At 42.8% G+C, this 27,517-nt stretch overlaps 2 protein-coding genes across 2 annotated transcripts in view; one reads left to right on the top strand and one right to left on the bottom strand.

The window, feature by feature from the left end:
• The first annotated feature begins 191 nt into the window (after nucleotides 1–191).
• Nucleotides 192–11,634, top strand: hpda (4-hydroxyphenylpyruvate dioxygenase a). The gene is made up of 14 exons (XM_069184374.1): nucleotides 192–530; nucleotides 1,674–1,700; nucleotides 2,098–2,160; nucleotides 2,999–3,103; nucleotides 3,219–3,261; nucleotides 3,622–3,704; nucleotides 5,868–5,957; nucleotides 6,258–6,364; nucleotides 6,790–6,867; nucleotides 7,862–8,024; nucleotides 8,277–8,348; nucleotides 8,704–8,826; nucleotides 9,095–9,211; nucleotides 10,615–11,634. The coding sequence occupies exons 1-14, from the start codon at nucleotides 309–311 to the stop codon at nucleotides 10,726–10,728; spliced, it is 1,407 nt and encodes a 468-aa protein (XP_069040475.1). The 5' UTR covers nucleotides 192–308; the 3' UTR covers nucleotides 10,729–11,634.
• Nucleotides 11,635–12,263: 629 nt separating this feature from the next.
• Nucleotides 12,264–27,517, bottom strand: part of LOC102688937 (E3 ubiquitin-protein ligase RNF43) — a 97,734-nt gene continuing 82,480 nt past the window's right edge. Inside the window, exons 3-9 of the mRNA XM_006640990.3 lie at nucleotides 20,786–20,860; nucleotides 19,784–19,918; nucleotides 18,517–18,618; nucleotides 17,855–18,025; nucleotides 17,402–17,504; nucleotides 15,703–17,157; nucleotides 12,264–15,430 (exon numbers count right to left, since the gene is read on the bottom strand). Of these exons, the coding sequence (XP_006641053.2) occupies nucleotides 15,405–15,430; nucleotides 15,703–17,157; nucleotides 17,402–17,504; nucleotides 17,855–18,025; nucleotides 18,517–18,618; nucleotides 19,784–19,918; nucleotides 20,786–20,860 (2,067 nt within the window). The 3' untranslated portion in view covers nucleotides 12,264–15,404. The remainder of the gene's footprint in view (nucleotides 15,431–15,702; nucleotides 17,158–17,401; nucleotides 17,505–17,854; nucleotides 18,026–18,516; nucleotides 18,619–19,783; nucleotides 19,919–20,785; nucleotides 20,861–27,517) is intronic.

The following is a 27,517-nucleotide window of genomic DNA, read 5'->3' as shown; positions in this document are numbered from 1 at the left end:
AGGGAAACAGGAGAATACTGTTTCACACATCACACACCTGACTCCCTGCAGCAGGGGCTTTAAAGAAGAACAAAATGAGCTAAAACCCAACCAATCTGCATTTGAAAGCTCTTGTCTGAGCAGGCGGAACTGAAACAGTGCTCTAGATAACGGAACTGTGTAATCTGTCGCGTACCATTTTGTATACATTCAAATTAAGATCTTTTTTTTTCTTTTGCAAATATCTTTTAGCAGTTTTGGAAAAGCGCAAACCCGTTCCCCAGGAAACTGTATTGGAAGATCAGTCTTCTAGAGAGTTCCACCGCTGCATGGAGAAGATCAATAACTGTGAGATCACATCTGATACCATGTTACCACTGGACAAACATGGCTTGGAGAGGACACCCAGAGCTGTCAAGATGAGGCAAGAGGGGGTGTTTTCACAGGGACCAATCACCTGTGTCTACCCACTCTCCTTATCTCACGGCACACGGGCAGCCGGGCTCTTGACTGTCTCTAAGGCCACTTGCGTTCACCACAAAGAAAAAATGGTGAGTCTGACCATTTTCATTTCACTTTATAATGTCACTACACTTTTCTTTTCTCCTCTAGTATTTTCCATCAGTTGTAAAGTAAAATAGCATTTCAGAACAATGTTTTCATGAGTTTCCTCAGAACTTTTAAAACGACCAGATTGGACACTGGTATGCCAGCTACTATTTTTCTTACCTCAAAAAGTGTTATTTCTCTTGACTCAAAAAGGAGGATAAGTTAGGCTCAGATTGAATGGTTAAGAGCTGAGGGTATTAAGAGCTATAAAATGAGTTTAAGCAGTTGATTGTCTAAATACAGTTATTAATGTCTGTGTTCAGATATGTCCACATTGTAGCCAGCAGTCCATAATATCTGAGAATGTTCCTGCAGCTGTTTTAAATACAAATCAGATCTTGAACTTGAGCAAAATATGGACAAATATCGACTACTTCACTCTGTTAAACAGTAAGTGGTTTTATCACAATATGAACTACTTTGCAAATGATTGCTATTCCACTACATTGTCTTAAAAATAGAAAACAAAATTGGAAGCTTCTGATTTTGCACTAAAATATTAAGAAAAATACTTCCCAATGTCCCGATCCTGTGTTTAAAAAGTTGATTATAAACATGGTTTTCACAGCACATAAACTTTAGATCTGGAAGGGGAAATTTTACAGTTTTATTTTAAAGATATTATAGCAAATTACATTTTTTACCGAAACAGTACATTAATTTGATCACTCTCACATGTTCTCATTTAACATAATCTCCAGCAGCCTTAATGTTGGGAGGTGGCTTTCACTTAGTCAAATAGATAGGCTCTCTGAGTGGCAGTAGGTGGTTTAATTGAGAAGCACAGGACAAACTTCCATCACCTTCCCTGGCAGTAACAGCTGTCAGAAAAATTCAATTGAGAATTAGTGCACCAGGTGGAACCAGTAATGCAATCTCACGCCATTTCCCATTCCAGCGTTTGCTACAACCAGAGGCCTAGCACGTTATTCTTTTGGGAATCCCTATATTCTGAGCACTCAGGGTATATTGACATACCTTTGTATTCTCTTGCACAACTCTGAGCAATTAAACAATACCACACTACTTCTTAAACATAAGTGATCTACTGTGAATACCGTTTCTTTCTCTCCATTATTTTTCAGACCTCCTACACTGACAAAGGAGAAAAGGTAGGTTATTATCTGACAGCTGCATTGTTGTATTTTTTCACAGAGTAAAGGTGCTGTGGTTTTTTGTACTTGCACACGAAAAAAAGAGGTCCTGTTTAAAAAAAAAACAGCAAACACTTTTCCCAGCAAACACTCAATGTCCAAAAACATTTAATCTTAATGCTCTAAACTTACGTTTATAACAATATACAGTATAACACACATCTTATACTAATCGACTCAAGTTGTCACAGTTTGGAGTTTATTTCCAGACTTGTTCTATGCGACATCTTTACTCTTATATTTAGAAGAGCTCATAGTTACATTCATGGCTTCTTGTCCTAAGATGGAAATACATTTTTGTCATCAAGTACCTTATAACCAGTAACAGGGTGTTTGTGTCATTTCTGTGTTTTAGCCAGAGAGAGGGCGATTTGTGAAATTCCATCATGTCACCTTCTGGGTGGGAAATGCAAAACAGGTAAGCTGAATTTGTTGCATTACTGAATGGAAAGTACAGTAATCGAGGATCTCTGAAACTGCCCACACATGGATAAAATACAATACTTGCTGTAGTATCATGCCCAGTAAATTCCCCTGAAAGGATTGTTGTCTAGAGAAATATGTGAAAGAAAGTTTTCATTCTTTAGCCAAACGGGAGACATTTAGTCAACTTACATTTTTAATAATGAACTCTGCTTCATCTAGAATGTTCCTCAGATTCCAATCAGTGTAATGGCAAGCTATACTGATGTTACAGGGGCTTCAGCTGATGAATGTGTGTCTCTTAACTTTTTTATCAAACCAAGTTCATTCCCCTTTTGAATATTGACATTTGCAATGTACTTTCGGGCAGGCTATTCGTGAACAACATTAAAGCCACCGCTTAAAAGTTCAGGTGATCTCCTTATAACTTTGTTCTGCTAATCTTGTGATTGTAACTAGGAACAGCAGTTAATCCAATCAACTCTTAAATAAATCAACCATCAAATGCACTAGAAATGATCTGGATCATGAATTACTTTTGTTTGCTTACTAAATGTGAGGTAGAACAAAGTGAAGGTGGAAATACCTGATCACTTAGTAGTTATGAATGAGGTTGCACTTTATATCTAGATAGTGTCATGTAGGTGCACAGCGGTCCAGGAGAAATAAAAAATTTACTGGAAAAAGAAGATGACCACATTAAGCCTCAGAAACTGAATTTCCTAGCCTTTAGGAATAGATCATGCCAAGGAGAAGAAATTAAAAACCTGAACCAGGAAGAATTCACTATGAGCGCAAGTCTAACTTGTTGGTCCTTGTTTGTCTCCTTACAGGCTGCAACATTTTACTGTGACAAAATGGGCTTTGAGCCTCTAGCCTACAAAGGTTTGGAAACGGGGAGCAGAGAGGTGGTGTCACACGTCATCAGACAGGATAAGGTCTGAAACACGGACAATCTTAAACTTTTCAAAAACGAATCATTCAGATTTCCCAACCCAGACACTAACACTCATTTTTCATGAGTAGTAACAGCATGTTTCTGTCTTCTTTCAGATAATGTTTGTGTTCCAGTCTGCGCTGAACCCTGGAAATAAGGGTAAGCTTTAATGTGAAATTCCAACACTGTACCTGAAACACTGAAAGACAGCCTTTGATCATCTATTAGAAAAGCATAAGCTTTGTGGCTCACCAGTTTTGTTTTGTTCGTTTGTGCAAAAGTGCCAAACCCAATTAATTGTTTAGATAAATGAGTTTAGAAAAAACTATTAGAAATCTCTGAAATCCTCACTACTTATGGCCTATGCTACATGATATTAAGAACTGTCCCTCACATTGCTTTGCATGTACAATGTGAAACAAAGGAACTCTCAGCCCCTCATCTCCCTCCCACATAACAGTGACGCGTTCCAGATGTTATGTTATATTTCCATTCCCAAATGTCACCTTTTCTCCTCAGAAATCGGGGAGCATCTCGTGAAGCATGGGGATGGCGTGAAGGATGTTGCTTTCCAGGTGGAAGACTGTGACTTCCTGTTGAAGGTAACTGTCTAAGACTTACCCAGGGACTGGACCACCGATCACTCTGTTGGGAGTGCAAAAGTGAGCCCCAAGGCATAGAGGCTGCAGGTTTGAGTGGCTGGGGTGCCCCTGGGCAGTTGGACACAATTGACCAAGGACTGATAGGTCTAGATGAGTTGGTGCTCTATTACGAAAACTCAAAGTTCATTCAAAAACATTTTTCTCCAGAACAGATTGCCTAGCTGTAAAAAGTCCTGCATAAAAAAGTGCCGGTCGTTAATCTACTGTTATTTGCCAGTTCATCAAAAGTTCTTCTAAAACCCTTTTGATGGACTAGGTGATAAAAATGAACCGGTGGTTGTCAGCCAACCAAACATGGATCCTTAATTCTTACTTTCATTCTTAATGTTATACTTTAGCTACCAGCAGGAGAATTTATAGGCTGTCAAACAGCAGAGTTTTCTTGCTGTTCATTTGGCTCTGTACGACCCAAATTTCGAAAACTATGTACACCAGGTTAAAGCTCTAAATACAACAGAAGTGGCATTGTTTTCTAATTATCAAAAGTGCATCCAATATTAGAAAAAGTGGCACAACTTTGGCATAGAAGCAATGAGCCTTTAAGTGTGTCAAAAAAGTAATCTGACCTCTATCCCTGACTGTGCTATGTGACGGATGTTTTAAGCTGTGTGGTATGTACAGTACCCACCACTGCTACAGCAAACTGAAGATAAGCTGTACATACCTTTGCCTTTTGCTGGGTTCTGGGCAGCACAAGCAACAGGTGAAATAAACCCTGGGCTGCTTCCATTTCACTTGTTTTAGTTATACTTTAACCAGGAGTGCAACAGGAGGGCTTTCTTTCCCTGAAAGATGCCATCTAAGATAAAGTGCCACTTTGTTTACCATGTGCTCAATGCCCATTTCAGCAGACTCACTGTTCAGATCCACCTCTGTGAGGGAGCTGTGGAGAAATCAGGGTGCCAACAGGTAGGGGTAGTGGCGGTGTTGTACCCATGATAGGATAATGCCTCCTTTGATGGAGATCTCTTAAAAAACAGCATGATGACCGGAAGAGCCTTTGCCTGCTAGAGGGCGCTCTAACCATTCATTCGTGTGGTAAAGTGAAGAAGTCTGGCTATATTGACACTACCACACCTAATACCAGCCTACAGGAGAAACCACCAGATGTGTTTGTACCGATGCTTTCAGTGCTTGGTGTTTGGTCCCTGTTGTATGATCTCTAAAGCTGCAAGGGCATTTATTAGCTTGCATTCATTTGTTTCTGTTCTGAGAAAATTCAATAGTAAAGAACCTTCATCGCATATTGCAAAGCTTTGAATAGCAGCTCGTTTTAACATGAACTATTACAGCCGTTTTTCAATAAATATTGAGTTTAATTGGATTAAAAAGAATGATTAAAAATATCTCCAGCTTTAGGTCACTGGTGAAATGGATTCTGAAAATGTTTGAGCTGAGGCACATGTAATAGAACGTAATGAATCAACTTAAACTGAAAGGGACAGACTTGTATGAATCTGTTAATAAAAATCCACAAAAGCCTTAAGCTTTGAACTTTTGACTTGGTGACACAACACAATGCCAAAGTCAAAGAATCATGCTTGTCGCTAAAACAGCCTAAGAAGGTTGATAAATTGAAAGTGACTTTGTTGTCAAATTGTTTTTTTCTGTACACAACCTTCAAGCTTGAGCAAAAGCATATCTATTAGCGTTATTGCTGGGAGAATGTTGTATTCTGTAATGGTAATGGAAAAAAAATCTCCATTAACTCTTTCCATTCACTGGCCTAATAGAGAAGCACACAGTATCTGTCAGTTCACTAGGAGAGCTCAGGTCTTTCAAGCTGTGACGCTGCAGGCTGTACAGTCATTTAAAAATTCTCCTGATGATCCGGAAAATTGAAAAGTACTGCAGAAGTGTCTATTTTGGAATGTATGGCACTGAAAGTTAATATTTCATATTTTCTTAAACATGTAAACATCACGTCAGATAATAAAATCAGGAACCATATTAGTGACAAGCACAGAACACTGCCATCTCTGAGGAATATAGCCAACTGTGTCTCACTGTGAGTTGTGGACCCAGCCTCAGTCCCTTAATACTGTGGTCAGTTAGGCATTCCTTTGAGCCTGTTCTGAGTCGAATCTAAACATCTTTCCACAGAAAGCCAGAGAAAGGGGGGCGGTGGTTGTTAAGGAGCCTTGGATTGAGCAGGACGAATATGGAAGAGTGAAGTTTGCTGTCATACAAACCGTGAGTCTGTGTTTTACTAAAATGCAGTGCTTACTGTCTAATTGCATATAGTACATTTAAGTCCCTTTTTGTGCCCTTGGCACACCAACTTTATCATCTCTATTGCAAAGTACAATCCACAGCGGAAAACTACAACTGAGAATGTCACAATTTAACTGCAACTGAAACTGGAAGCAAATAAATATTGAAAAGCACTGCACAAGGGTTGCAAAATGATTGCTTTTTCTCAGCATTCTTAAATCACTAAATCATTTCTGGTTGAAAAGCAATTAACAAAATAATCTGCATTTCCCCCCCCAGTATGGAGACACAACACACACATTTGTGGAGTACCTTGGGCCTTACAAAGGCCTGTTTCTGCCCGGGTACAAGGAGCCCACCTTCAGAGACCCCCTGCTGCCTCAGCTGTAAGGAGCCCGTTTTCTTCTTTAACAGATTTGCCTTTTAATGAAATTGAATAGCTTAAATTTAGAAAGCAATGACCGTGGAAATAGCCTACCACTGCTTTTCATAAGCACAAGCCATCAGTCACGTCAGATTAGCAAAGGCTCCACCGGCGAATGTGTATCTGTTATCTGTTGGTAATCCATCCTTTCCATCAAGCCTGCAGGATGAAACGGCCTCTCAATACAGTATTTCCTTCAGTCCGACAGAATCTTGCAGGAGTTCGATTGCTATAAATCTTCTAGATCAGTGGAAACGCTGCGAACTTCTCTGACATTGATTCAGCTTTCTGGTTTTCTACAGAACAGTGATTAACGGCGAGGAAAATGCCTTCTCCATCCCTCTCTCTCTCACACACACGTACAGTAAAACCTCTTTTCTCCTGCAGGCCACCAGGCTGTCTGAACTTCATAGATCACGTTGTGGGAAACCAGCCGGACGATCAAATGGTTCCCATATCGGACTGGTGAGAGTCACACAACAAAAAACTGTAAAGACCTTAAGTGTGAGGAGAAATATCCCCTGTTACTGGAGTTACAGATAAAAGAAAGTAGGGATCAATTTATCCCTGACCCCCAGCAGCCCAGAAAACTAACTCGAGTGCCCTGTTATGAAGATCTTACTGGGGCTTTCAGCAACAGGCTGTGGAACAAGAAAGAACACGTCAAATGTTCTTACCAACTGTGAGAGAGGAGAAGTATATGACACCACCACCACAAATCAATTAATACACACCAACATTTTGGAAAATATATTAGAGGGGCCAGAAGGGGGCGCTCACCCTGTGGTCTGTATGGGTCCCAGTGCCCCAGTATAGTGATGGGGACACTGCACTGTAAAAAGGCATCGGCCCTCAGATGAGATATAAAACCAAGGTCCTGACTCTCTGTGGCCTTTAAAAATACTTGGGTGTTTCTCAAAAAGTGTGAGGCTGTTACCCCAGCGTCCTGGCCAAATTTCCCTCTGGCCTTTACCAATCATGGCCCCCTAATAATCCCCATCTCTGAACTGGCTTCATCCCTCTGCTCTCCTCCCCACTGAGAGCTGGTGTGTGGGGAGCATACTGGTGCACTAAGGATGCTGTCACATCATCCAGGTGGGGCTGCACACTGGTGGTGGTTGAGGGGATCCCCATTACCTGTAAAGCACTTTGAATGGAGTGTCCAGAATTATTACTATTAAACAGAAGGAATTATTACTATTAAACATTTTGCTCTTATACCTTGAAAACTGAGACTATAAGTTTTTCTATATGCTCTGCATATCTTTTGCATTTGATTTAGCTCTGTGCAACTCCATCAACCAGAGAGTGCCCTTCTCAAGCCTTTCGCTTGACGTTAACTGCTTTATTTGTAGGATGTCAAAGAGAACAGGGCTTTTCATTTTTAGACGTCGCAGTCCATCTCTTTCCCTCATCGTGAATTTTCTTTGGTTCGGGGGCGGGTTATGTGTTCTTCCAGGTACCAGAAGTGTCTGATGTTCCACCGTTTCTGGTCGATAGACGACAAGCAGATCCATACCCAGTACAGTGCGCTGAGATCCATTGTGGTCACTAACTACGAGGAGACGATAAAGATGCCCATTAATGAGCCAGCGCATGGGAAGAAGAAGTCCCAAATTCAAGTATGTGGAACAGGGATAAGGAATGGAAGAAGTCTGGGGTCAAACTGGAACAGTTGGAAAATGAATTAAAACCTTGGAGTGTTTCAGAGCTCCTGTTCAGAAGCCACTGGGGACAATTTTACCTTCGTTTTGCTGTGTTTCATCAGCCCAAAATTTTGCAAAACGCTGCCACACGTGAAAGCAGCCATGAATTTTTCATACATGACATGTTTTCCTTTGGGTGATGCCAATAAAAGCTTTTCCATCCTTCAGGAGTATGTAGACTACTATGGAGGACCAGGAGTTCAACACATCGCTCTCAACACCTCCAACATCATTCAGGCTGTGAGTTCGTGCCTCCACTTACCGATTAAGAACAGATTCTGACATTCAATGACATTCTGGCAACCTGTTTATACAGCAGAGCATGTACAAGAGCAATCTGAGTGAAATACCTTGCTCTGGGGACTACAGCAGTGTCCCACCTACTATCTGAACCCACAACGCTCTGATCCAAAGTTCACAGAATTAAATTAACACATGAGGGCAAAAGGTCGTGTTGGCCAATCTAAAAGCAAACCTGCAGTTTACCATTAAACTTGTTTCCAGTACAAGGTGGGCTGTTTTGAATTTTCAGTAAAGTTATGCAACAGGTTCAAGAGTTGCTCAGATAAAGACTTTTACTGGGTTTTCTGCTCAGATTATCAACCTGAAGGCCCGTGGGATGGAGTTCCTTTATACTCCCGACACGTACTACGACAACCTGAAAGAGAAACTGAAGACAGCTAAGATCAAAGTGAAGGAAGACCTCAATAAACTGCAGGTGGGAATGTCACACGAGGACAGGCCTTAAACAACATACAGGCCTATGAACAGTAGGCAACTCAAATAGAATTTTGCACTTTTAACTTGAAAAACTGGGACTTTATCCTAGCCAGATAAATGACAAATGACTGTTTTATTTAATCTCACCAACAAAGAAATCCCTACTCTATATACAAGTTCATCCATAATGTGAATATTTTTTTCCCTCCATTTGTACTGTTGTGATGGTGAAACAAATACTCATGTTTGATTCCTTTTGAGTTTAGGAACTGAAAATCCTGGTGGACTTTGATGACAAGGGCTACCTTCTTCAGATATTCACCAAACCTGTACAGGACAGGCCAACTCTTTTCCTCGAGGTCATTCAGCGACACAATCACTTTGTAAGTGTAGCAACACACAGGTCACAGTAAGAGAGCTTGTGAACATGGCTGTTCAGTATCATGACAGGGGGGTCTTCTTTAATAATCACATAGCTAAGCTTGTTACAATAGATCCAAAATTTACCTTTTTGCTGAATAAATCCAGGCTACTGATATCTGCTTAGCAAAAGAATCCAGAAATTTGTGTAAAAAAAGTGTAACTTGTACTTTCTTCTGATTTTAGTGTCAGACATCTCAGATCTCAAGCTCATTTCTGATGATTAGTTGTTGCTATAGAGGTCAGTCAGTGGGTTTGGCTGTGTTAGCACAATGAAGTGTTCACAGGAAGTTTCAGAACAGACACCAGTTAGTAGAAGACAAGTTATTAATACTTTTGTAGCTGATAAATTTTCTATACTGTTTAAAAATTATTCTACAGGAAACGTTGACATGTGAGACTTTTAAAACAGTCAAAAGGAAGATAACTGGATTTTACACTGAATAGAGAGGCAATATTTCATTCTGTTAGCCAAGCGTTCTTTATATTGTTCATTCCATTTGAAGCCAAATATCCTGTAGGCATAAATAGAAAACATCCATCACAGCTTGACAGCCTAGTTTATCCACAGATTCCTCTCTATTCAGGCCACAGAGCAAAACCAACTAACACTGTGTGTTTTGGTTCTGCGAAATGACCAGCAGGACCAAAATCAACACCCTTGTCAAAACTGCAGAAATGATCAGTACGTAGCGATTGAGCTTCATTGATTATTATTCATTTTGCAGCCAAACGAAGCAATGTGTCATAAGAATTTAAAATATATTAATGTTATTTTTAATTAAATAGATCAGGGCTCCCTAATTCTAGTCCTGGAGGGTCTGTGTGTCTGCATCCTTTACAGAAATATTTAAAGCAGCAGCACCTGCAAAGCTAGCAGAAGTGGTTAAACTAATCCAAATAAGCCAGTTACAGCCAATTCCTGTCATTATGAGCCCAGCCTGCCAGAACCAGGCCTGAAGATCCCTGTGACTGTGACTCCATAATGTTACATCCCAAATATTGTAACTGTGTTACTTAAACTCCTTAAGTGCAGTCGAAACACAAGGAAATCGATTTTTTTTACAAGGCCCATATTCCTAATACATTTATCATGGCTCTCACAGTATAAAAACATGATTGTATCTTATTTCATTCAACAGTTCAATTCAAGTGCAAAGTTAACATTTTAGATTTTTGCAGGCAGATTTAGAAACTCTTTATCCTGCTTTTAAAACATGAGCAATTTGCCTTTCCTCTAATAGCATGATGTAAACAAAGTGAGCGGATACGCATCTTGAATAAAAGCCTAGCCAGGTGGAAGAGTTCGAAAATGCTGGTTTTCCATTTCCCTTTGATCTTTAAAGTATCCCCATTTACTTTGCAGGGTTTTGGAGCTGGGAATTTTAAATCCCTATTTGAGGCCATCGAGAAAGACCAGGATGCCCGTGGAAACTTGACTATCCTGACTCAAGAGGGAGAGCCCAAGATTTTCTATTAAGCTCCACACTTTGCGGCAACAACAACGCATCAGATCCTGTACATGTCCATATAGTTGCACTAGAGGGGTCATTCATTTATTATGAAAAGACGGCAACCCACTATCTAATCCCATTTTGACCGGCCAGTTGATGCAAATTTAACCAAGAAACAAGATGCCCAAAAGCCCAAGTAAATCCTCTGATTCATGCCGCCGGCAAGTGGTAGTTTTTCTGTGGAGGAAGAAAACAGCGATACATTCAAAATGTCTTAAAACATATCTCAGACCAGACAACTGAGGCTCTGTGCAGGACCGAGCCCACTCCCCATGTAGATGAATTAGCAACAGTGTGCTTATTATTAGGTGATATATTCTAACAAATGTAATGTGAATTTCACCAAATGTGGTGTACTTACAAACAGTACTATGTGGGATTTGATCAATCTTACAATGACAGCTCTAATGCTGGGCATTTTATTACTACCTCTCTGACATATATTGTCGTCTATATGAATGTGGCCCTCATTGTTCTCTGTAGCTTTACCAAATGTTTTTGCTTCTTAGCACAAGAATTTTACAATTGTGTTAATAGGCCAACCCTCTTTATAAGAATAGTTCTCATTAACCTGAATCCCCCAAATGTATGGATTTACGTAGCACAAAAATATTTGTGAGCATCTACATTTACAACCCTGTGCTTAAATAGCTGTCTAAAGCTACTAAAAATTAAAGGAATATTATTCAAGCAACCTATTTGGCCTATTGGATTTGGAGAAAGACACTTAATCTCAGCCTGGTCTGTACAATATATGGTATAAATAGCCCAGGACCAAACTAAAATTAAATTGGTGTCTATATAAACTCTATAATCTCTGTATTCACATTGAAACTCATTTCAGACTAAAAAATAAAACAAAAACTTAGAAACTGTCTTGTTTTTTTTTTAAATAAAAACAAAGTTCAGTCAAACACCAGTCAACCATTACACAAATAATATCCCCATAGGTGAGATTAGCAATTAAGTCTTATATACTATTTTTACTGAATGCAATTTGTTTTTTTTAAGAATAATTTGAGAATTACAACACAAAATGCATTCTTTTGCTTCCAGGCATGAGGTAAATCTACTTTCAAGACAGGATTTTCATTGTGATAGAGCACCTGATTGTTCTCAAGTAAAATGTTTATTTATTTTTAAACGGTAGAAAATTCATTGCCTTTCTGTCAGATTGCCCATCATACTGCCTCCTTGTCATGGCCTGGAAATACAAGCATCTATAGCTATATCTGTAACACTTTTTCCCTCAGATTTTCACAATTACCCATTCACAGTTTTCCATTTGTATTCCTAATAGGGTTTTGAATTGTCTTGCTCTTCTGATTCATTATTATCCATGATGTTTTATATCCAGGTTATGCCTGGAATGTATTAGACAATGATTTTTAAATGCATTTCTGCCATAGGTCATGAAGCAGAGACTCACCAAGATGAACACTACGTTATGCTAAGTACATTAAACTTGCTTCTACAAAGAACACAAACATGGACAGAGGACTTATTTCAAAATAATTTATTTGTATATAATTGGAATGGAGCCAGGCCTTTATATGTGTGATGACACTGATCATATATATATATTTTTGTACAGAACAGAAACATTTATTTTTACAGACCTGGCAAAAAAGGATAAATATATTAGTAAATAAATATATTAGCGTCATATTACCATATTGAAATGTTCTATTATATATAAAATACAACACTTTATCTTTTTTCTTTTTCTTTACATAAAAGTATCGAAAAATATACTGACAGATCCCTTGAGTCTCTATTAGGATCACTTTCTATTACAAAAAGGCAGTTTCAGCTCATTCTACATTTGAAAGGTTAAAAAAATTTAAAGGGCAAAATATTCTTGCTAGAGTATTTCAGCTAAAATAAACAGCTCAGTGACAGTTGCATAGTGGTTTAATTGTGACATTTTCTTTATTTAGCTTTGAATTCGATTTAAAAAGTGCAGAATGAGAATTACTGCTTGTCCATTGAGGAATTGGTTATTTTATTAAAAAATAAGGCAATAGAAATCTTTGTTTAGTATATATGCAGCTATTGATCACATGATTCAATGCTAAACTGAAAGGGCATTAATCACAAAGATTTGGGGGGAGTTCCCAGGATTCTGTCAGGCAGCAACAGAATTGCTTTTGTAATGATACCTGATTGCCGGACTACACATACTGTAGAATTGGCTAAGTGCTATTACCACTTCATCTTCAGGACACTGGGGCTTTTCGCTGTCCTCCTGTCTGAGAGAACACTTCCACTTTTCCATAAAGGCAAAAAACAAACAGAAAAGTCCTTATTCACATTCTCGCTGTGGTTCCATTCAGGCTGTACTTTTGGGGAAAGTTCTAGACATTTCACTACCAGCTCTGCAATCCACGCAAGGTCGAGCTTGGAAATAGTACACAGTTTGTACTTTAAAAACCTGCAAATGCTACAGATATTTTTTCCCGCTACACATTTTAAAACCCGTTAAATGCCTGATAGGTTTAGTATGAGCTTCCCAACATTTTTCAAATGTTTTGGAAAGAAACAAAACCGTCCAATTAAAAATGTAACATTATTGAAAACACTGTTGTATAGGCTAGCCTACAGACCCCAGTCTCTGCTGCTTTAAAAAAAAACATTCTGAAAAAATAATGCTAGGCAACATGAACAACTAAACAGCAATATAGTTTTGTAAATTGTACAAAGTTTTCAGTCAATTTTTTTCTCTCAACAATTGAAAAACAAAAGATAAAAAAAAATGAAACAGCTGCCTTTGTTGAATTGCTAACTCATACCGCAGTCCTCAGTGACATCATTCTGAGCCTCCTCACTGCCTCAGGATTCAAACAGTTGTACAGAAAAGCCATCCGAGAGAATTGTGAGGTACAGAGAAGTCTGCTTTGTATAATTATTTCCTTGTTAAAGTATACAGTGACTGAAGGGAGCTAAAGGAATTCCTGCTGAACTATGGAGACAGTCCTCCATCACTCCACTTGTTCAGACTGCTTGTACTGTGAGGTAGCCTGGAGAAAGCAGGTTAGAACACCTTATTGTATACAGAAAATACTAAGAAAACAAACTGAGGTTATAAACTTTCCTTGATACCATTTTCAGACACCACCTAAAGGTTCCATTTTGCGAATTGTCAAGATGGTGACAAAAAAAGAACAGGCCGGTTTCTGAGAATGCAAAGTTAGGACATTTCTCAGTGCTACCATGGAGTCATGTCTCTGCCTGAGGGGTGACAAAACTGAGGGAAACCATGAGCTCTGCAAGCTCATTGCCTAATCAAATCTATTCCCAAGGTCCGAGAAACTTACTTGCAGGTCTGTTCTCTGGGCTAGTGTGGTCCTACAGGGATAGACTTCTTATTTCCTGCTTGCTAAAGCAGTCACAGCACAAGGCAGCCATACAGCTGTACTGAGAAAAGTGCTGAAGTACGATTAAAAGGTCTGACATGATCCCAAAACCACTCGGTGAAAACAACCGAAATGAAACCAGAGTACGAAAGAGTACGATCTCTTAATTCTGGAAAATCGGCGTCTTCAAATCATTCACAAGTGTCTCTTGAGTGTTAATCGTCTAGGATTGTCTCCCTGAAGCAGTGAATTTGACTGATTTCACATAAAACCCTGTCACAATTATGGACTCATTTCCTATACAGTGAGAATAAGGCAATTGGCCGCATGTTAATACATTAATTAATTCTAATAGACTATATAGGCTCACAAGATCACAAGAACCTACAGCTGTTTACTGAAGCTTATAAAGGAGAAATGTGCCACGTTGAAATGCAGGGTGGGCTGATTTATTGTGAGAGAAATGGGGAAAAGTAATTCTGCATTTCAGAGAGACTGTGATCTCTAACTGCTCCTTCCTATGGCAATGGGCACAGAGAATGGGTCACTGAGGAAACTGAGAAGTGTTTTTGACTTCTTTGTTGAAGTCCTAACTGCAATACGCACAACACGTCATTCCACTTTATATGGTCAATTTCCCTTGTGATTAACAGCCTCCAGGAGACCCAAGTTCCAGATGCAGAAATTTCAAGATGTTTCAAACATTTGGGGAAAAAAATAAATACATGTCCAAGTAGAGGAATGGACAAAGATCTCTTCAGGCCATGATTCACCACACCGACCCCTGGGCTGGCACACTGGGGCCACTGAGGAACAAATCCTCATGGTTGAATTGCTGGCACAACACCCACAGAGTGAGCTATGCTCCAAATATAAACAATATAGAAAAATAATTTCATTTTTGACATTTCATGCAATAGATTCATGGAATATTTCTTAGTCTTTTTGTAAGGATGGAAAAAAAACACCAGTACGAGTTGATCTCACATTAAAGAGAGCGGGCAACACTCACACTGGCTTTGCTGAATCACTGTTGTGATTTCTCTCCCGATTCCCATAACACAATTCGTGGACTAAACATATTACTCCAATAAGGCCAATGGAAATTACCCGTCAAAAAACACAGGTGATCTCCAGTATATTTAGGGAACTTGGGGCAACTAGAGGACATGTATTCAATGCAATAACAGTTTGGAATTATTTTGGAAGACTGTTTAACAAGTTTCTGGAATTGCTTGTCCATCAAGTCTCCTTGTAGCAGCACAATTTGGGATTATACTGTGTGCTCACACCCCGGACTCCTCTTCTGATCCTGTGAAGAGAAGATCGGAAACGTGAGAAAACCGTTTTCATTCTAAAACAACATGAGAGAGTCGGCACCGCCCGGGAACGGACTGAGCCTCCTCTGTGAGCGTGGCTCTCAACAGGCGGCCCTGAAGCGCCGGAGTGGCCTGATCTCACGCTGTCCGCAGCACAGCACTCCAGAGACATGCAGAGCACTGTCAGGTGCGCACAGACAATCTGAACCCATCTGATGCGCCGGTGGCTAAGGAAATGTGCAAAGGTCAGGAGCGGAGGACCTACCCTGATGGGTGTGTACATTTTGGCAGTATAAGCACATGTCCGGCGGAGCCTCGGGCCCTGACTGGAGCCGCCTGTGGGGCCTGTCCAGGGCGGTTCCTGTGGCCTGGAGCTGGGGCTCGGACTCTGCCTGCTGGAGCTGCTGCCGCCACACCACACGGGCTCCGGAGCAGCACGGCCAGTCCGCCGAGCCGGCCGAGTCCAGGATCAGGGGCACGGGCAGGAGGGGAGGCATGTCCGGGGGGCAGCAGTAGCCCGCCCCCTGCCCATAGTGGACGTAAATGCTGCAGTCCTCCTGCGTGTCCAGGCTCTGGTGAAAGTGCACAGCCGGGCCGTCGGGGACGCCACCCTTTTTCCGGCGGTGGTGCCGGCTGGGTCCGTGGTGACAGCAGGGTGGCTGGGGAGCTGGGGGAGGGAGCGTGGCGGTGCCCGAGCAAGCGTCCGCTGGCAGCTCGCTCTCTGGCACATCCGCCCTGTGGGGGTCAGGGGCCGGTTTAGGGCACTGGCAGGGCTGGCAGCGGGAAGGGTCGGCCTCCGGGATCATGCTATCTGGGACGGGAGCCGCTCCGGCGTTCAGCTCCTCGTCCGATCCCCTGTCCGGCCCCTGCCCGCGGTCCACCTCGTCGTAGTGATGGTGCCGGTGCCGGTGGTAGTGGACGTGGCTGAACACCTTCTCCTCCGGACAGGTCCGGTTCACCATGGAGTCCAAAGACCTGGGCCTGGCCCCTACGTCCCGGCTGTCCCCCGCGCCCCTGCCCTGCCCCTGCCCCTGCCCCTGCCCCTGCCCCTGCCCGCAGTAGACGAAGGGGTCGTAGTCGCTGCTCAGGGAGCTGCGGAAAGTGGACCAGCTGCCGTAAACGCCCTGGAGGCTGACGTCTGTGCAGTTGAGGACGGAGTCGCTGGAGGAGCCGTGACAGGGGCCTGAGCTGGAGTCGCTGGCCGGGCCGTCCGCCAGGTAGCCACTCCGTTCTGTCCGGTAGCTCCCCCCCGAGCAGCTGCCATCGTCCTGCCGGCTGGGAGCCGCGCCCCTGCCGGGGGCGAAGGGGAGGCGGGAGCTGGAGCCGCCGCGCGGAGCCGCGCAGGAGGGGCAGTAGGGAGGGGCGCAGCTGCGGGGCTGGCAGTGAGGCTCCGGGTTTGCTGGGGGCCGGCAGGCGGTGCTAGTCCTGTGATAGCGGCCCAGAAGGCCCTCGTTCCGGTGATAGCTGCACCTGCCTGGGCCCGCCCCCAGATGCCTGCTGGGCACGCAGCGGAGGGCTCTGGGGTCCAGGGGGGGGGAGATGCCATAGTGCCCCAGCTGCCCGGTGGGCGGCCGGGGGTAATGGTGCACAGGGATGGCGATAGGGTGCTGGTGGAGAGGGGGGTGCCGGGGGTAGTGATGGAGAAGCAGGACCCTCTGGTTGTGCTCCATGTTCTGCTGGTGCCTGCTGGGATGCGCTGACTGAGGGACGCCATCAGTTTCTAAGGAGGGGATGAAAAGAATTACACTGTAACGCCAACACCCTGATTAACTCACCGCTAGTTTTCACCCACCTTTTGCCCATTTAATTAACTGTCTCGCGATAATTGCTCCCGACTCCCACAGTCATGCTACAGTGTCTTACATCTGGATCTTTACATGCTTGTCAGCTGATAATCAGTGCTTCTGTCTGCATACTGACTAAGTGACACAGGTCACGGCGCTCGACTGTCCTCGGGACGTTACCCATGATGTTGTGCACGCAGAGGGGACAGGTGCGATGCTGCAGCAGCCAGGGGTCCACACACTCCTTGTGGAATTCGTGAGAACAAGAAATAATTCGCAAGTCCTGGGAAAAGCACGAGCAAAGAATGTTTATTCTTTCATACAGTGGTTTTTTACAGGTGTCGCTGTTACAAGTAAATACTGTTTCCTTCTTTATATCTATAAAATAAAATGGTGTCATTGGGGTTGTTAAGGAGAAATGCACGCTTTTGTGCTTGGGGGGAGGGAAAGGCGATGGGGTCACCTTGTGGTATTTTAGAGAACCCCCTCTGGAAATCCAAATTGCCACAGGGTGAGCATCTACGTGGGATCTCCTGATGATGCATCTTTGGCTAGGCCAGATGCAGGCTGCTCCATTTCTGTTTGTTATCGAAATATTTTCCAGTGATCTGCTAGTGTGCCTAGCCCAGGTACCTGCCCATCCAGGAACTCCTCCAGACAGATAGCGCACACAGGAGTGGAGGTGCTGCTGCTGCCCGAGTCCCTGCCACCTCGGGTCCTCTGGTTCCTCGAGCGACCCTGAGAAGTGTACGTCCGCGTGCCCAATCGGTTGATGGCACGGACTGTCTGCTGGTGAATGGAATCCTGGGTAGGATAACAAGAAAAACCTAAGGGTGGTGAGGCCTGCTCTTCATCCCCGCCAACACATAGAAAATTTAGTATGAATCTCCCCCACATCTTAGTACGAATGTGAAGGCATCAAGTGCTACTGAATGTAACTCGTAAACGTATCCCCTCTCAGACACTGGTGAGACATGCACACCATGTGTCAGGTAACCCAAAGGTAAAAGTGCAAAACTTTACCTCATATTCATGATATCACATATTGATTATATAAGGGACTAATGCATCAGGGACTTTACAGGCGCCATAAAACTCCGTGATGCCATTCAATATGAATGCACCAATTGAGCAACTTGGGGATGGTTTTTCCGTCAGCGGAAGATTTGGATTTTTCAGCAGGAGTTTCTGTTGCTGCCGACTGTGCCAGGAAGTGAGACTGCAACGTTTCAGGGAAGTCTGGTACTTCACTCTCCCCCCTGCAGCGCCACAGAGCTGGCTCTTAGCTCACCCACCTGGTTCCTGTTCTGTTTGCACTTGAATCGGAAAGCGAAGATGATGATGATGGCTAGCATGGCCAGGACCACAGTGAGCAGGATTCCCACATCGTAGTGAGGCTGCAGTGAAGATAACAATCTATTTCAGTAGAAAGCTGGAGATGTTTTCGACACCTCCGAGTTGAAAACTCCAGGTTTGGGGAATTTTCATTTGTAGTACCTGTACTTATTTGGATATTAATGCATGAAATCTCTTACCTAACACATGTCAAAATGTTCAACAAAGTCATCTATAGTCAGGTATACAGTTATATGGAAAGATTACTTCACTGTAATCCACTGAAAATAGTATAAACGTGTGTCAAGTACCTTCCTATATCATTTTACCATTCTCTTCCATAAAGATTTAACAGTATCCTAAACAGAAGGACACCGTGTACAGTGCATCTGCCTGATAGTCAGTCAGTATAAAATGTTTTGCATTAATGTGACAGAAGCTTTCATTGTTTATTTGAAAAAAAATTAAGTCTTAAATCTTGAGTGTGCATTAAAATGCAAAAGGTTCTATTACAATAAAGAGTGGATAATGTAATGCAAAACATAATGTTTTTGTTTCTGTAGGTTTTCTCCAAGATATAAAATGTACTGGTGTCATAGTGGCTGGAATCTGCTTGCTTGCCAATGTTAGGAACTGTCTTTCCAAAGCTCTTTTTGTTGATAAGTAGTTGAAACCTTTCCCAGGAAATAATACAGCTACAGACAATGAGCTGAATGTTTAAGGAACGCTCTCTAAGCTCAACTCAGACTTCCGAATGTAAACAGTTCATTCCTCAAAACAACCTCTCCTTTTGATGAAAAAAATCAATTGCCAACTGTTTGAATCCAGCCTAAAAGGGTTTGAGGGTACTGCTGATATTTTGCAGTTGGTCATGCTGCACAAAAGAAGAAGGAAGTATCTGTCCACACAGTTACTTAACAGTGACATAGCACACAGAGGAACGCTATACTGTTCACCAGTTGTGCTGTTATATTTGCCTTATCCTTGAGTGAACAGTCAAAAGCAAAAGAACTGTTTCTACACTCTGGTCCAAAGCATAACGCCGCAGACATGACCATGACATGACCCCAGACAGACAAGTTTCCCAGCATGAAAAAGAAAGAAACTCCATCAAAACAGCGTGAACAGGGACGACACTAGCTGAGATAGCTGAGAAGTACAGCAAGAAATGCAGAACAGGCATCACTTCTTTGACTCAGCTACTGGATCTGGTCTTCTCATACCCACCCATTTGTTTGGCTCAATCTTGACCTCAATCTGAACCATGGCCTCCTCGTTCCTGTTGACCAGGCCCATCAGGACCTCGGCGTCTCTGGCCTGGACAAGCACCACGGGACGAGGCAGGCCCCTGGGGTCACGCAGCTGGGCACGGTCAAGCACACACAAGACAGGGAGACGGTCAGTTTTTGACTGGTGGACAGCTTGCACAAACCTACTTCACCGTAAAAGTGGGGACAAAACCAGTTTTGTCCGATGAAGCTCAAGAGAAAATTAACTTTGTGCTTCCTTTTACACAAAGGGTTGAGTAGACTGGACGAAGTCGCCCAGCCATGTTGCTGAAGCTGATGCCCTGGGTTTTTTCAAGAAAAGGCTGGAAACATCCATCTGTTTCCAAACTGCTTTTTCCAATTCAGGGTCGCAAAGCCTATCCTGGCAAAAAATGGGCACAAGGCAGAATAAACCCTGTGGGGGACATGCAGCAATGGACATATGGCGGGATACACCATGAACGGGAGGCCAGTCCATCTCAGGGAACACATACACACAAAAACAAACACGCACACACTCAGATCAGGGCCAGTTTTCCCAGAAGCCAATTGACCTACCAGCATGTCTTTGAACTGTGGGAGGAAACTCACACGAATACAGGGAGAACATACAAACTCCAAGCAGACAGCACCCCAGGTCCAGAATTGAACCCAGGGCACCAGTGCTGCAAGACAGGAATGCTAATCCCTGCATCACCAGGTGGCTAATATCCTCAGATCAATTAGCTGCCGGCACACGAAGGGGCCAGATGAGTCACATGGTCTTGTCCCGTCACCTCAGGTTACTTATGAACCTGCTCTCATTCCCTACATGACAGAGGAAGGATGTCCAGCTGTGTTAGGTTTTGAGCTGCTGTTCTCTTGCTCTTTTGGAGGGGTGGGCAGGTACACCCCGAATGCGTTGAGGTGGGTTACAGATCAAAGCACCTCGAGCTCGGCTACAGCAGGAGGACACCCCTACCTCAGCTGCTGCAGTAGCGTCATCAGTGACATCAAAAATGACTGCCTGAGCCCCTCGGTCCAATGCCAGCTGAGCCTGCGCAGAGAGAGAGAGAAGGATTACTAATACTGTCCTTCAGAAAAGACTGCATTATCCTGACATCTACTAAACAAGGGAACAAGTACAGGTTTATTCCATGCTGAAAAGAGAAGAAAGGAAACACAATGTTTCGGCTCTGGAGCCGAAGAATCCAGCTATACTGAAATACTACACAAAATTGCTTAATTTCCCTTCCACACCAAGCTCATGCCCAGACATCAACAACTTCTTTGCATTGATAACCTGAGCTGACACACAACAGACAGACTGAAGTTCCACCTACTACACAACATCGCCACTAGGTGTCAATGAAGCCACAACTAACAACAGGCATGGCAGGGAAAGCAAGATGCCAATGCATAATTTTGATTGCATATGAACTGCATCAGACACATAGTCCCAAGAGCCAGAGTGACTCTCATCATTATAATTATCATTGCAAGAATATCACATTTTCCTAACACGTTTTTCAGTCATAACAGTAATAGCATTGACTGGTAAAGTATTCATTATTAATACATGCACATACGGTAAATGTAGAAAAATTCAGCCTTCACAAGGGCTTCTGTGATGATATCTCCATCATTGATTGCTGTCATTAATAACTGGGTAAGTAAATCAAAGGCTTTTTGAGCAGCAACAATAGCGTCAGACATATGTCCCATGTTCCACACTCCATGTTCCTTAAAGATCCATCATAAACAGACCACTGTGATGTTCAAAGCTGCACTGACCAGGCGGCCAAGGATAGGTAGGATCTTAAACCAAATAGCAGGTGAGGTGCTTTTCATCTTTCTTCTCCAAAACGTCACCATTAGCTTTTTCATAAAACTGGCCAAAGAACAAAGAAGCACCATTTCTGTTTGTGTGGAATTTGTATGGATTTCTTCTCCCAGTTCACTCCAAGGTCTTCAGCTCCCCCCCAAAAAAAACTTTCCCAGTGATTCCCCCTGAGTACACCCTGTAAGTGGTCGCTGAGCCTCAGAAAAGAGTCTGCTGCAGTACTCATCCTCTCACCAGAGAGAGAGCACAGGAGTCAGGACTGAAAGGGCATTGAAATTCAGGTCACAAAGAAAAGCAACTCACTCTTACTGTTCTTCTTTTTAAAAAAAATAACATCCCTGCACAGCTTTCTGAGAATGGTCAGTGAATCATCAAATGCCCCCAATTTTATAAAACATTAATCAGCTCGTGGTGCTTTGAAGTGGGTTGCTGATAGGTCTGCCTTTACCTTTACAACAGATGCTTTGGGAAATGAGAAAAATTTGAACCTGTTTAATATCTTTAATTATCAGGGGATCACAAAGGAGTTCTATGATTTGGACAGCTGGGTAGGTGGAGGGGGGGCTTCACTGCATAATCTGAAATAAAGATCACTGTGATGTAAACTGGTGTGATAATGCCACTATTATGTCTTTTATTTTTCCTGTTTCTGTTAAAGATTTATAGTAGCTATAGTATTAATAATAAATCTTTTTTGCTTTCAAAATACAAGTCTGCAGAAGGACCACTTAATGGTGCTAAAGAACATTAAAAGCTTGAACGGTATTTACAAAACGGGGAGAATAGCACAGCAGGTAAAGTGCACAATCGTAACTCACTCAAACAGCTCTCTGAAAGAACACACACCCACGGCTAATTCTCCCTCAGCCTAGTTTACATTTTGTGCTCCGCCTGAAACAGCACTTTCGCTCATACTAAACCGAACAAGCTGGGTTTCCACACTTCATTCAACCTTCCTTTGAAAACAAAACAAAAGTACACAACTTGGTAATCACCTGACATTGGTACTGAGGCACATTTGTTTAGGATTTCTGAGTGTTCACAAATCCTTGAAACCACAGGAGGGTCCTCTCCCATTTGCGCTCCATTACTTTTTAATTATTGGAAAACCTGCTTTTCTCACTGCTTGCCATATGGCTGTTATTCTGATGTGCGGCTGTGAAAGCTTCCATACAGAATAAAAATGACATTTATTTTAGCTGATACCCCTTTTTTTAGACGTGTGTGTGTGTGTCTGGGGGGGTTGTGAAGGAATCTGATGGCGTCGATACTGGGAAATGTAAATCTGAAGGTTGCTGCCTGGTGAGACCCGATCCTTCTATACAAGAGCAAGAACAGAAAAAAAAAATGAGGATAAAGGAAATAAGGTCTTCTCAGGTAAGTGAAGCTTTAAGAAAAGGCCTTCAGGGAGAGCAGAGTCAAGCAAGTGTTCAAATGTCTGCACCAACGTTTATCATAGCTTCAGTATATACTGTAAGGCTCTAGGGAGTATTTAGGTCATTTAAGAGCTTTATTGCTGTTGAATTAAAAGTTTCAAAGTTAGGAGAAGCACAACGTTGGTTTAATTTCCTGTCCTCTTGTGATCCTCGAGTCCTTAAAATGAAATTCTGCAGACCAAAGCTATATTAACCTGCTTTGAAGAAACTGGGATTTGCCAATATGTCTGTAAATCTACTCTTTTTTTACTCAAAACATCTCACCAGAGAGAAGAGCTGGAGGGCTAGTTTGAAGATCTGAATGAAGGATTCCCCCTTTCCCTCAAAGAAAACCCGAGCTGCCTTTAGCTGAAACGGGGCTGTTTTGAAAACTCGGAGAGTGTAATCAAAGAGGTGAGGAGCTGTGATCTGCTGTGGTCCCCAGGGCAGCTGGTAATGGCAGCACCTCCAGGCAGTGAAACATTCCCTTTCCAAACCATCAAAAAACATCTCTCTGGCTACCTCTCAAACCCCTGCCTGCAGCAATCACCCCTCACACTATCAGATCGCAGCAGTGGAAAAAAAACAGAGGCGCAGGCTAACACACCACATTAGACTGCATTATTCTTCATTTTCTCATGACCAGGTCAAACAACAAGTGAGGGTCTTTCTACCAGATCAACAAAAGAACAACTTAAATAACTTCCAGGATACGGTAGACTGCTTTTGTCTTTCTGCATAAAAACTATAATTGTTTCGAAACTGGCTTATCTGATGGGATTTTCACCATTGAGCTGATATCTGAAGACCTATTGGGTTGACATTGTCAGTGCCTTTGAGGACTGAGCCAGATCCTCCTGCAGTCTTCCCTCTCAAGACTAAAGGGGTTCAGTTCCTTCAGCCTGTCAGTGCCGGACCTCCCTTTGAGCCCAAGGATGTATCGGGTTGCTCTTCTCTGGACTGACTCCAGACTAGTAACATTTTTTTTCTGAATGGAGTGATCAAACGTGTACAATATTGTAAATGAGGCCTTACTAGTGTGTTGCACATTTTTTAACTTAACATCCCTTGATCTAAATTCTACCCTCCAATCTAGATCACTGCTTTCAGATTGCCCTTTTTTATATATTGCCCAATGTCTCGAAGATGAAAATATAATCTCTTTGCATTTCCAATTTTATAATCTGTGTATTTCCATTTTTTCGCGGACTGGACACGACACCCTGCACTTGTGTTAATTAAATGGCAACCAGTTCAGAGTGCTGCATGCAGGTATAAAGAAACCCAGCACAGCCAAAATGACAGCCGCTCAAGGTCAAGGACACAGTACAGGGAAGGCTGTCCCACTCCAGCACGGTCAAGGGTGTGCAAACACACAGCGGCTCTTCAAACCCAGAGAGAGACACCATGTTCCAGACACACTGTTAGACCGTAAGCACACACTTTCAACAGCTCAGAGCCACCACAGGCTGCTGGAACTGCACTGCGCTCTCACCCTGTTTTACATTTTAAATGAGTGACACATTTTGGAAGGCACGACTGCTGTGCACGTTCAAGCACTCCAATATTTTTTATTCCATTGTTGTTAAAGCCGAAGCGAAAGCCTTTTTATTTTGTGTTTGGGATAATACCACAGGATTGAGCTTGAACAACACGAAAGAAATATTATGTGTTCTCCCAGATTCCGCAGTTAGCTTGTGTTAACGGCTAGTTGATTAAGAATAAATGTATCTGGCATTTAACAACCTATCATACTGAAATCCAAATAACTCTTACATAAATGAGGTCTGATCTGAAAAAGTGACTGTGTAGGCAAGCTACTGCCAAGGAGTGAACTAAATAGGAAAATTACATAAATATTTTGAAATGGATACATTTGTCATTTGGTAAACTTGTCCTACAGGAAAAAAAAAACAATAAATCCCAGTCTCTCACTTAGTTTGACTTCTGGTCTTCAAAGCATGGACAATCCTACTGTCACCAAAAAGCTTTTAGCAAAATAGTAAACTTGAAAAATATGTTTGCAATGACAAATTCGGCCAAGAAAAACAGAATGGATATCAGTTTCAGTGGACATGTAAATAACTTCATACAGGCTCACATTCTCTTCAACAACAGTATGAAGCCTCATTAATGGCTGGAAATATTTGACTATTTGTAAATAATGAAGGTAATGAGAGGGGAGGCAGAGGAATGCTTGGTTAATGCTTGAAAGCATTTTAAGTCCCTCCAATAATTTGGGAAATTTGACTCCACTCGTTTGATGCAATGCTAATCTAGGATACTCCATTGTTTAGGATGCTCTTACACTTGCGTTTGATTTATTCAGAAGTAAACGGTGAGAGAGAAGAAAAGAATACCCAACCAAGTGAAACAAGAAGGAAACGAGACTTCTTTGCTGAGAATCTTTCTCACTGGATATTGGCTACGGTCCATCTCTTCGGGTCATTTGAAACAGAATTAACACTTGCTGGTGACACATTCAGTAGAAGAGATGGGTGTCCTTAGGAGGTGAGAGCCTTAAACATATCCCAGGAAAGCGAAGCTGCATTTTTTAAATCATCGCCCGCAATTCCTGTGCTGCAGAGCTCTTATAACACAGTGAATTTCTTCAGAATGAACAGTGAAACACGAACAAGAGAAAAGAGGGAACAACAGGTACAGCACTTCATTACCCAAAGGGTTGTGGGAGTCTGGAACAAGCTAACGAGCCATGTTGTTAATGCTGATCCTGGTTTCAGTCAAGAAATTAGATTCTTGGATCAATTAACCAACTAACTCCCTAAGGGGGTACGATGAACGGCCTCCTCTTGTTTGTAACCTTCCATATGTTTTAAAACGGCCTTTGCTCACACAACAGCTCTGAGAGCATCTGGGCCTCGCGTCGCTCCCTCTGTTTTTATTTCGGAACTTATCTCGCCGGTAGGGCCGCCCCACGCACCGCCCTCTGTGATTTACTGGCTCTGGGAGGCCGCCAGGACCCCACCCTGAAGCAGCCCTGGCCTCCACGCTGACTTCAAAGAGCTGCCTGCGATCGGCCCGGAGCCGCGCCAAGACAGAGCAGCCCCGCTCGCTGAACGCCAGCGCCCCGGGCCTTCTCTTAAGGTGGAACGACACGCTGCAGTCACAGATAAAAGGAACTGGCCTCCAGCTGCACCACAACATAACACTGGTTCCACAAAACCACGAGCACCAGAAACCAGACTGCCTCCAAATGTCACCCGGACCTAAACTCTTAATATCAAAAGCGCTTGCCAAGACTCATTCCTGCCTGGCTTCACCACAATGGGGTACGCAGGTGCCAAGCTTCAGGTGAAAATCCAAGAATCCAATGTGGTCACCCCTCTGCTCTCCCCCTCGGGCAGGTAATAAAGTCAGGGATGCGCAGAGAGAACACGCACTCCACTCCACACTAATGTAACTACCGTTCGGACAAAAATAAAGGATTAAAAATTTCCAGCTGCCTAATGCTGCTGCTGCAGGCTTGGTGACAATGTGGGAAAAAAAAGGGTCTGGCCTCCCTGATGGGATTAAATGTATTTGAATTTGAGAAAAAACAACTCCAGAATCTCCCTATTTAATATTTTCTGCATTTTGTGTTACAGATTGGGTTTATTATTTCTGCAACTTCTATTATTACATCCATCCGTTTTTTAAACGCTTGATCCCACACAAACGTTTTCAGGGGGTCCGGAGCCAATCCCAGCAAACCGTGTTCACAAGGCAGGATACACCCTGGGAGGGATGCCAGTCCACCACAGGTCAGGCAGATACACTCACCAGGGCCCTCTTTTCCCAGAAGCCAATTATGTAGTACTACTAGTATTTCTTTGGACTGTGGGAGGACACCGGAGCAGCTACAGGAAGCCCACACAAACTCATCTATTTAACAATTTTTGAAGTAAAAGCAATGCCCCCAGGTTTATAAACCATTCCTACACCCACCGGAAATCACAACTCGCCATCTGATTTATTCTCTTAAAAGAAACGAGTGAATCAGAATTTAGAGCCACATTCTTCAATCACATGCCTTATTCTGTGCTCAGTATTTTGAGGCAGCTGGGGTATACTTTTCCACTGTTTTCTGGAGATGCTGCTTTGAGAGCATGAGAAGCAAAAACCTAAGTTTCTGATGAGGGTAAGAAACAGCAAAGAGAAATGGACCCTGATGAAACACGGGTTTGGTGAGCGCAATCTGGCCAGAAGCACTGGGAGACAAAGGCAGACCTGGCTTCTCAAAGAGAACAGGCTGCCAGCAGAGAAAATCAGAGACAAAGATACACTTTCTGCTGCACTGTGAGAACTACTCTGGGATTAGACTAACATTCTTCCCTAAAATAACAAATCTAATTCCAGAATTCCCACACCTGCCAGAACCAAAACAGCTCCCAATCCTACTGGGAGAGCAGGGGTACAATGCAATTGAGCTGGCAGCCCAGTATATGATCTACTGTCA

Source organism: Lepisosteus oculatus, chromosome 26, assembly GCF_040954835.1.
Source record: "Lepisosteus oculatus isolate fLepOcu1 chromosome 26, fLepOcu1.hap2, whole genome shotgun sequence".
Lineage (NCBI taxonomy): Eukaryota > Metazoa > Chordata > Actinopteri > Semionotiformes > Lepisosteidae > Lepisosteus > Lepisosteus oculatus.
The sequence above is the reverse complement of the archived record's forward strand: the minus strand, read 5'-3'. Positions and strand labels throughout refer to the sequence as shown.

Excerpts from the sequence above, each read along its gene's own strand:
- hpda (XM_069184374.1), top strand. The coding sequence starts at position 309 with ATGGAGAAGATCAATAACTGTGAGATCACATCTGATACCATGTTACCA. Across the intron at positions 531-1,673 it reads TTCACCACAAAGAAAAAATG|ACCTCCTACACTGACAAAGG; the intron begins GTGAGTCTGACC and ends ATTATTTTTCAG. Across the intron at positions 5,958-6,257 it reads AGTTTGCTGTCATACAAACC|TATGGAGACACAACACACAC; the intron begins GTGAGTCTGTGT and ends TTCCCCCCCCAG.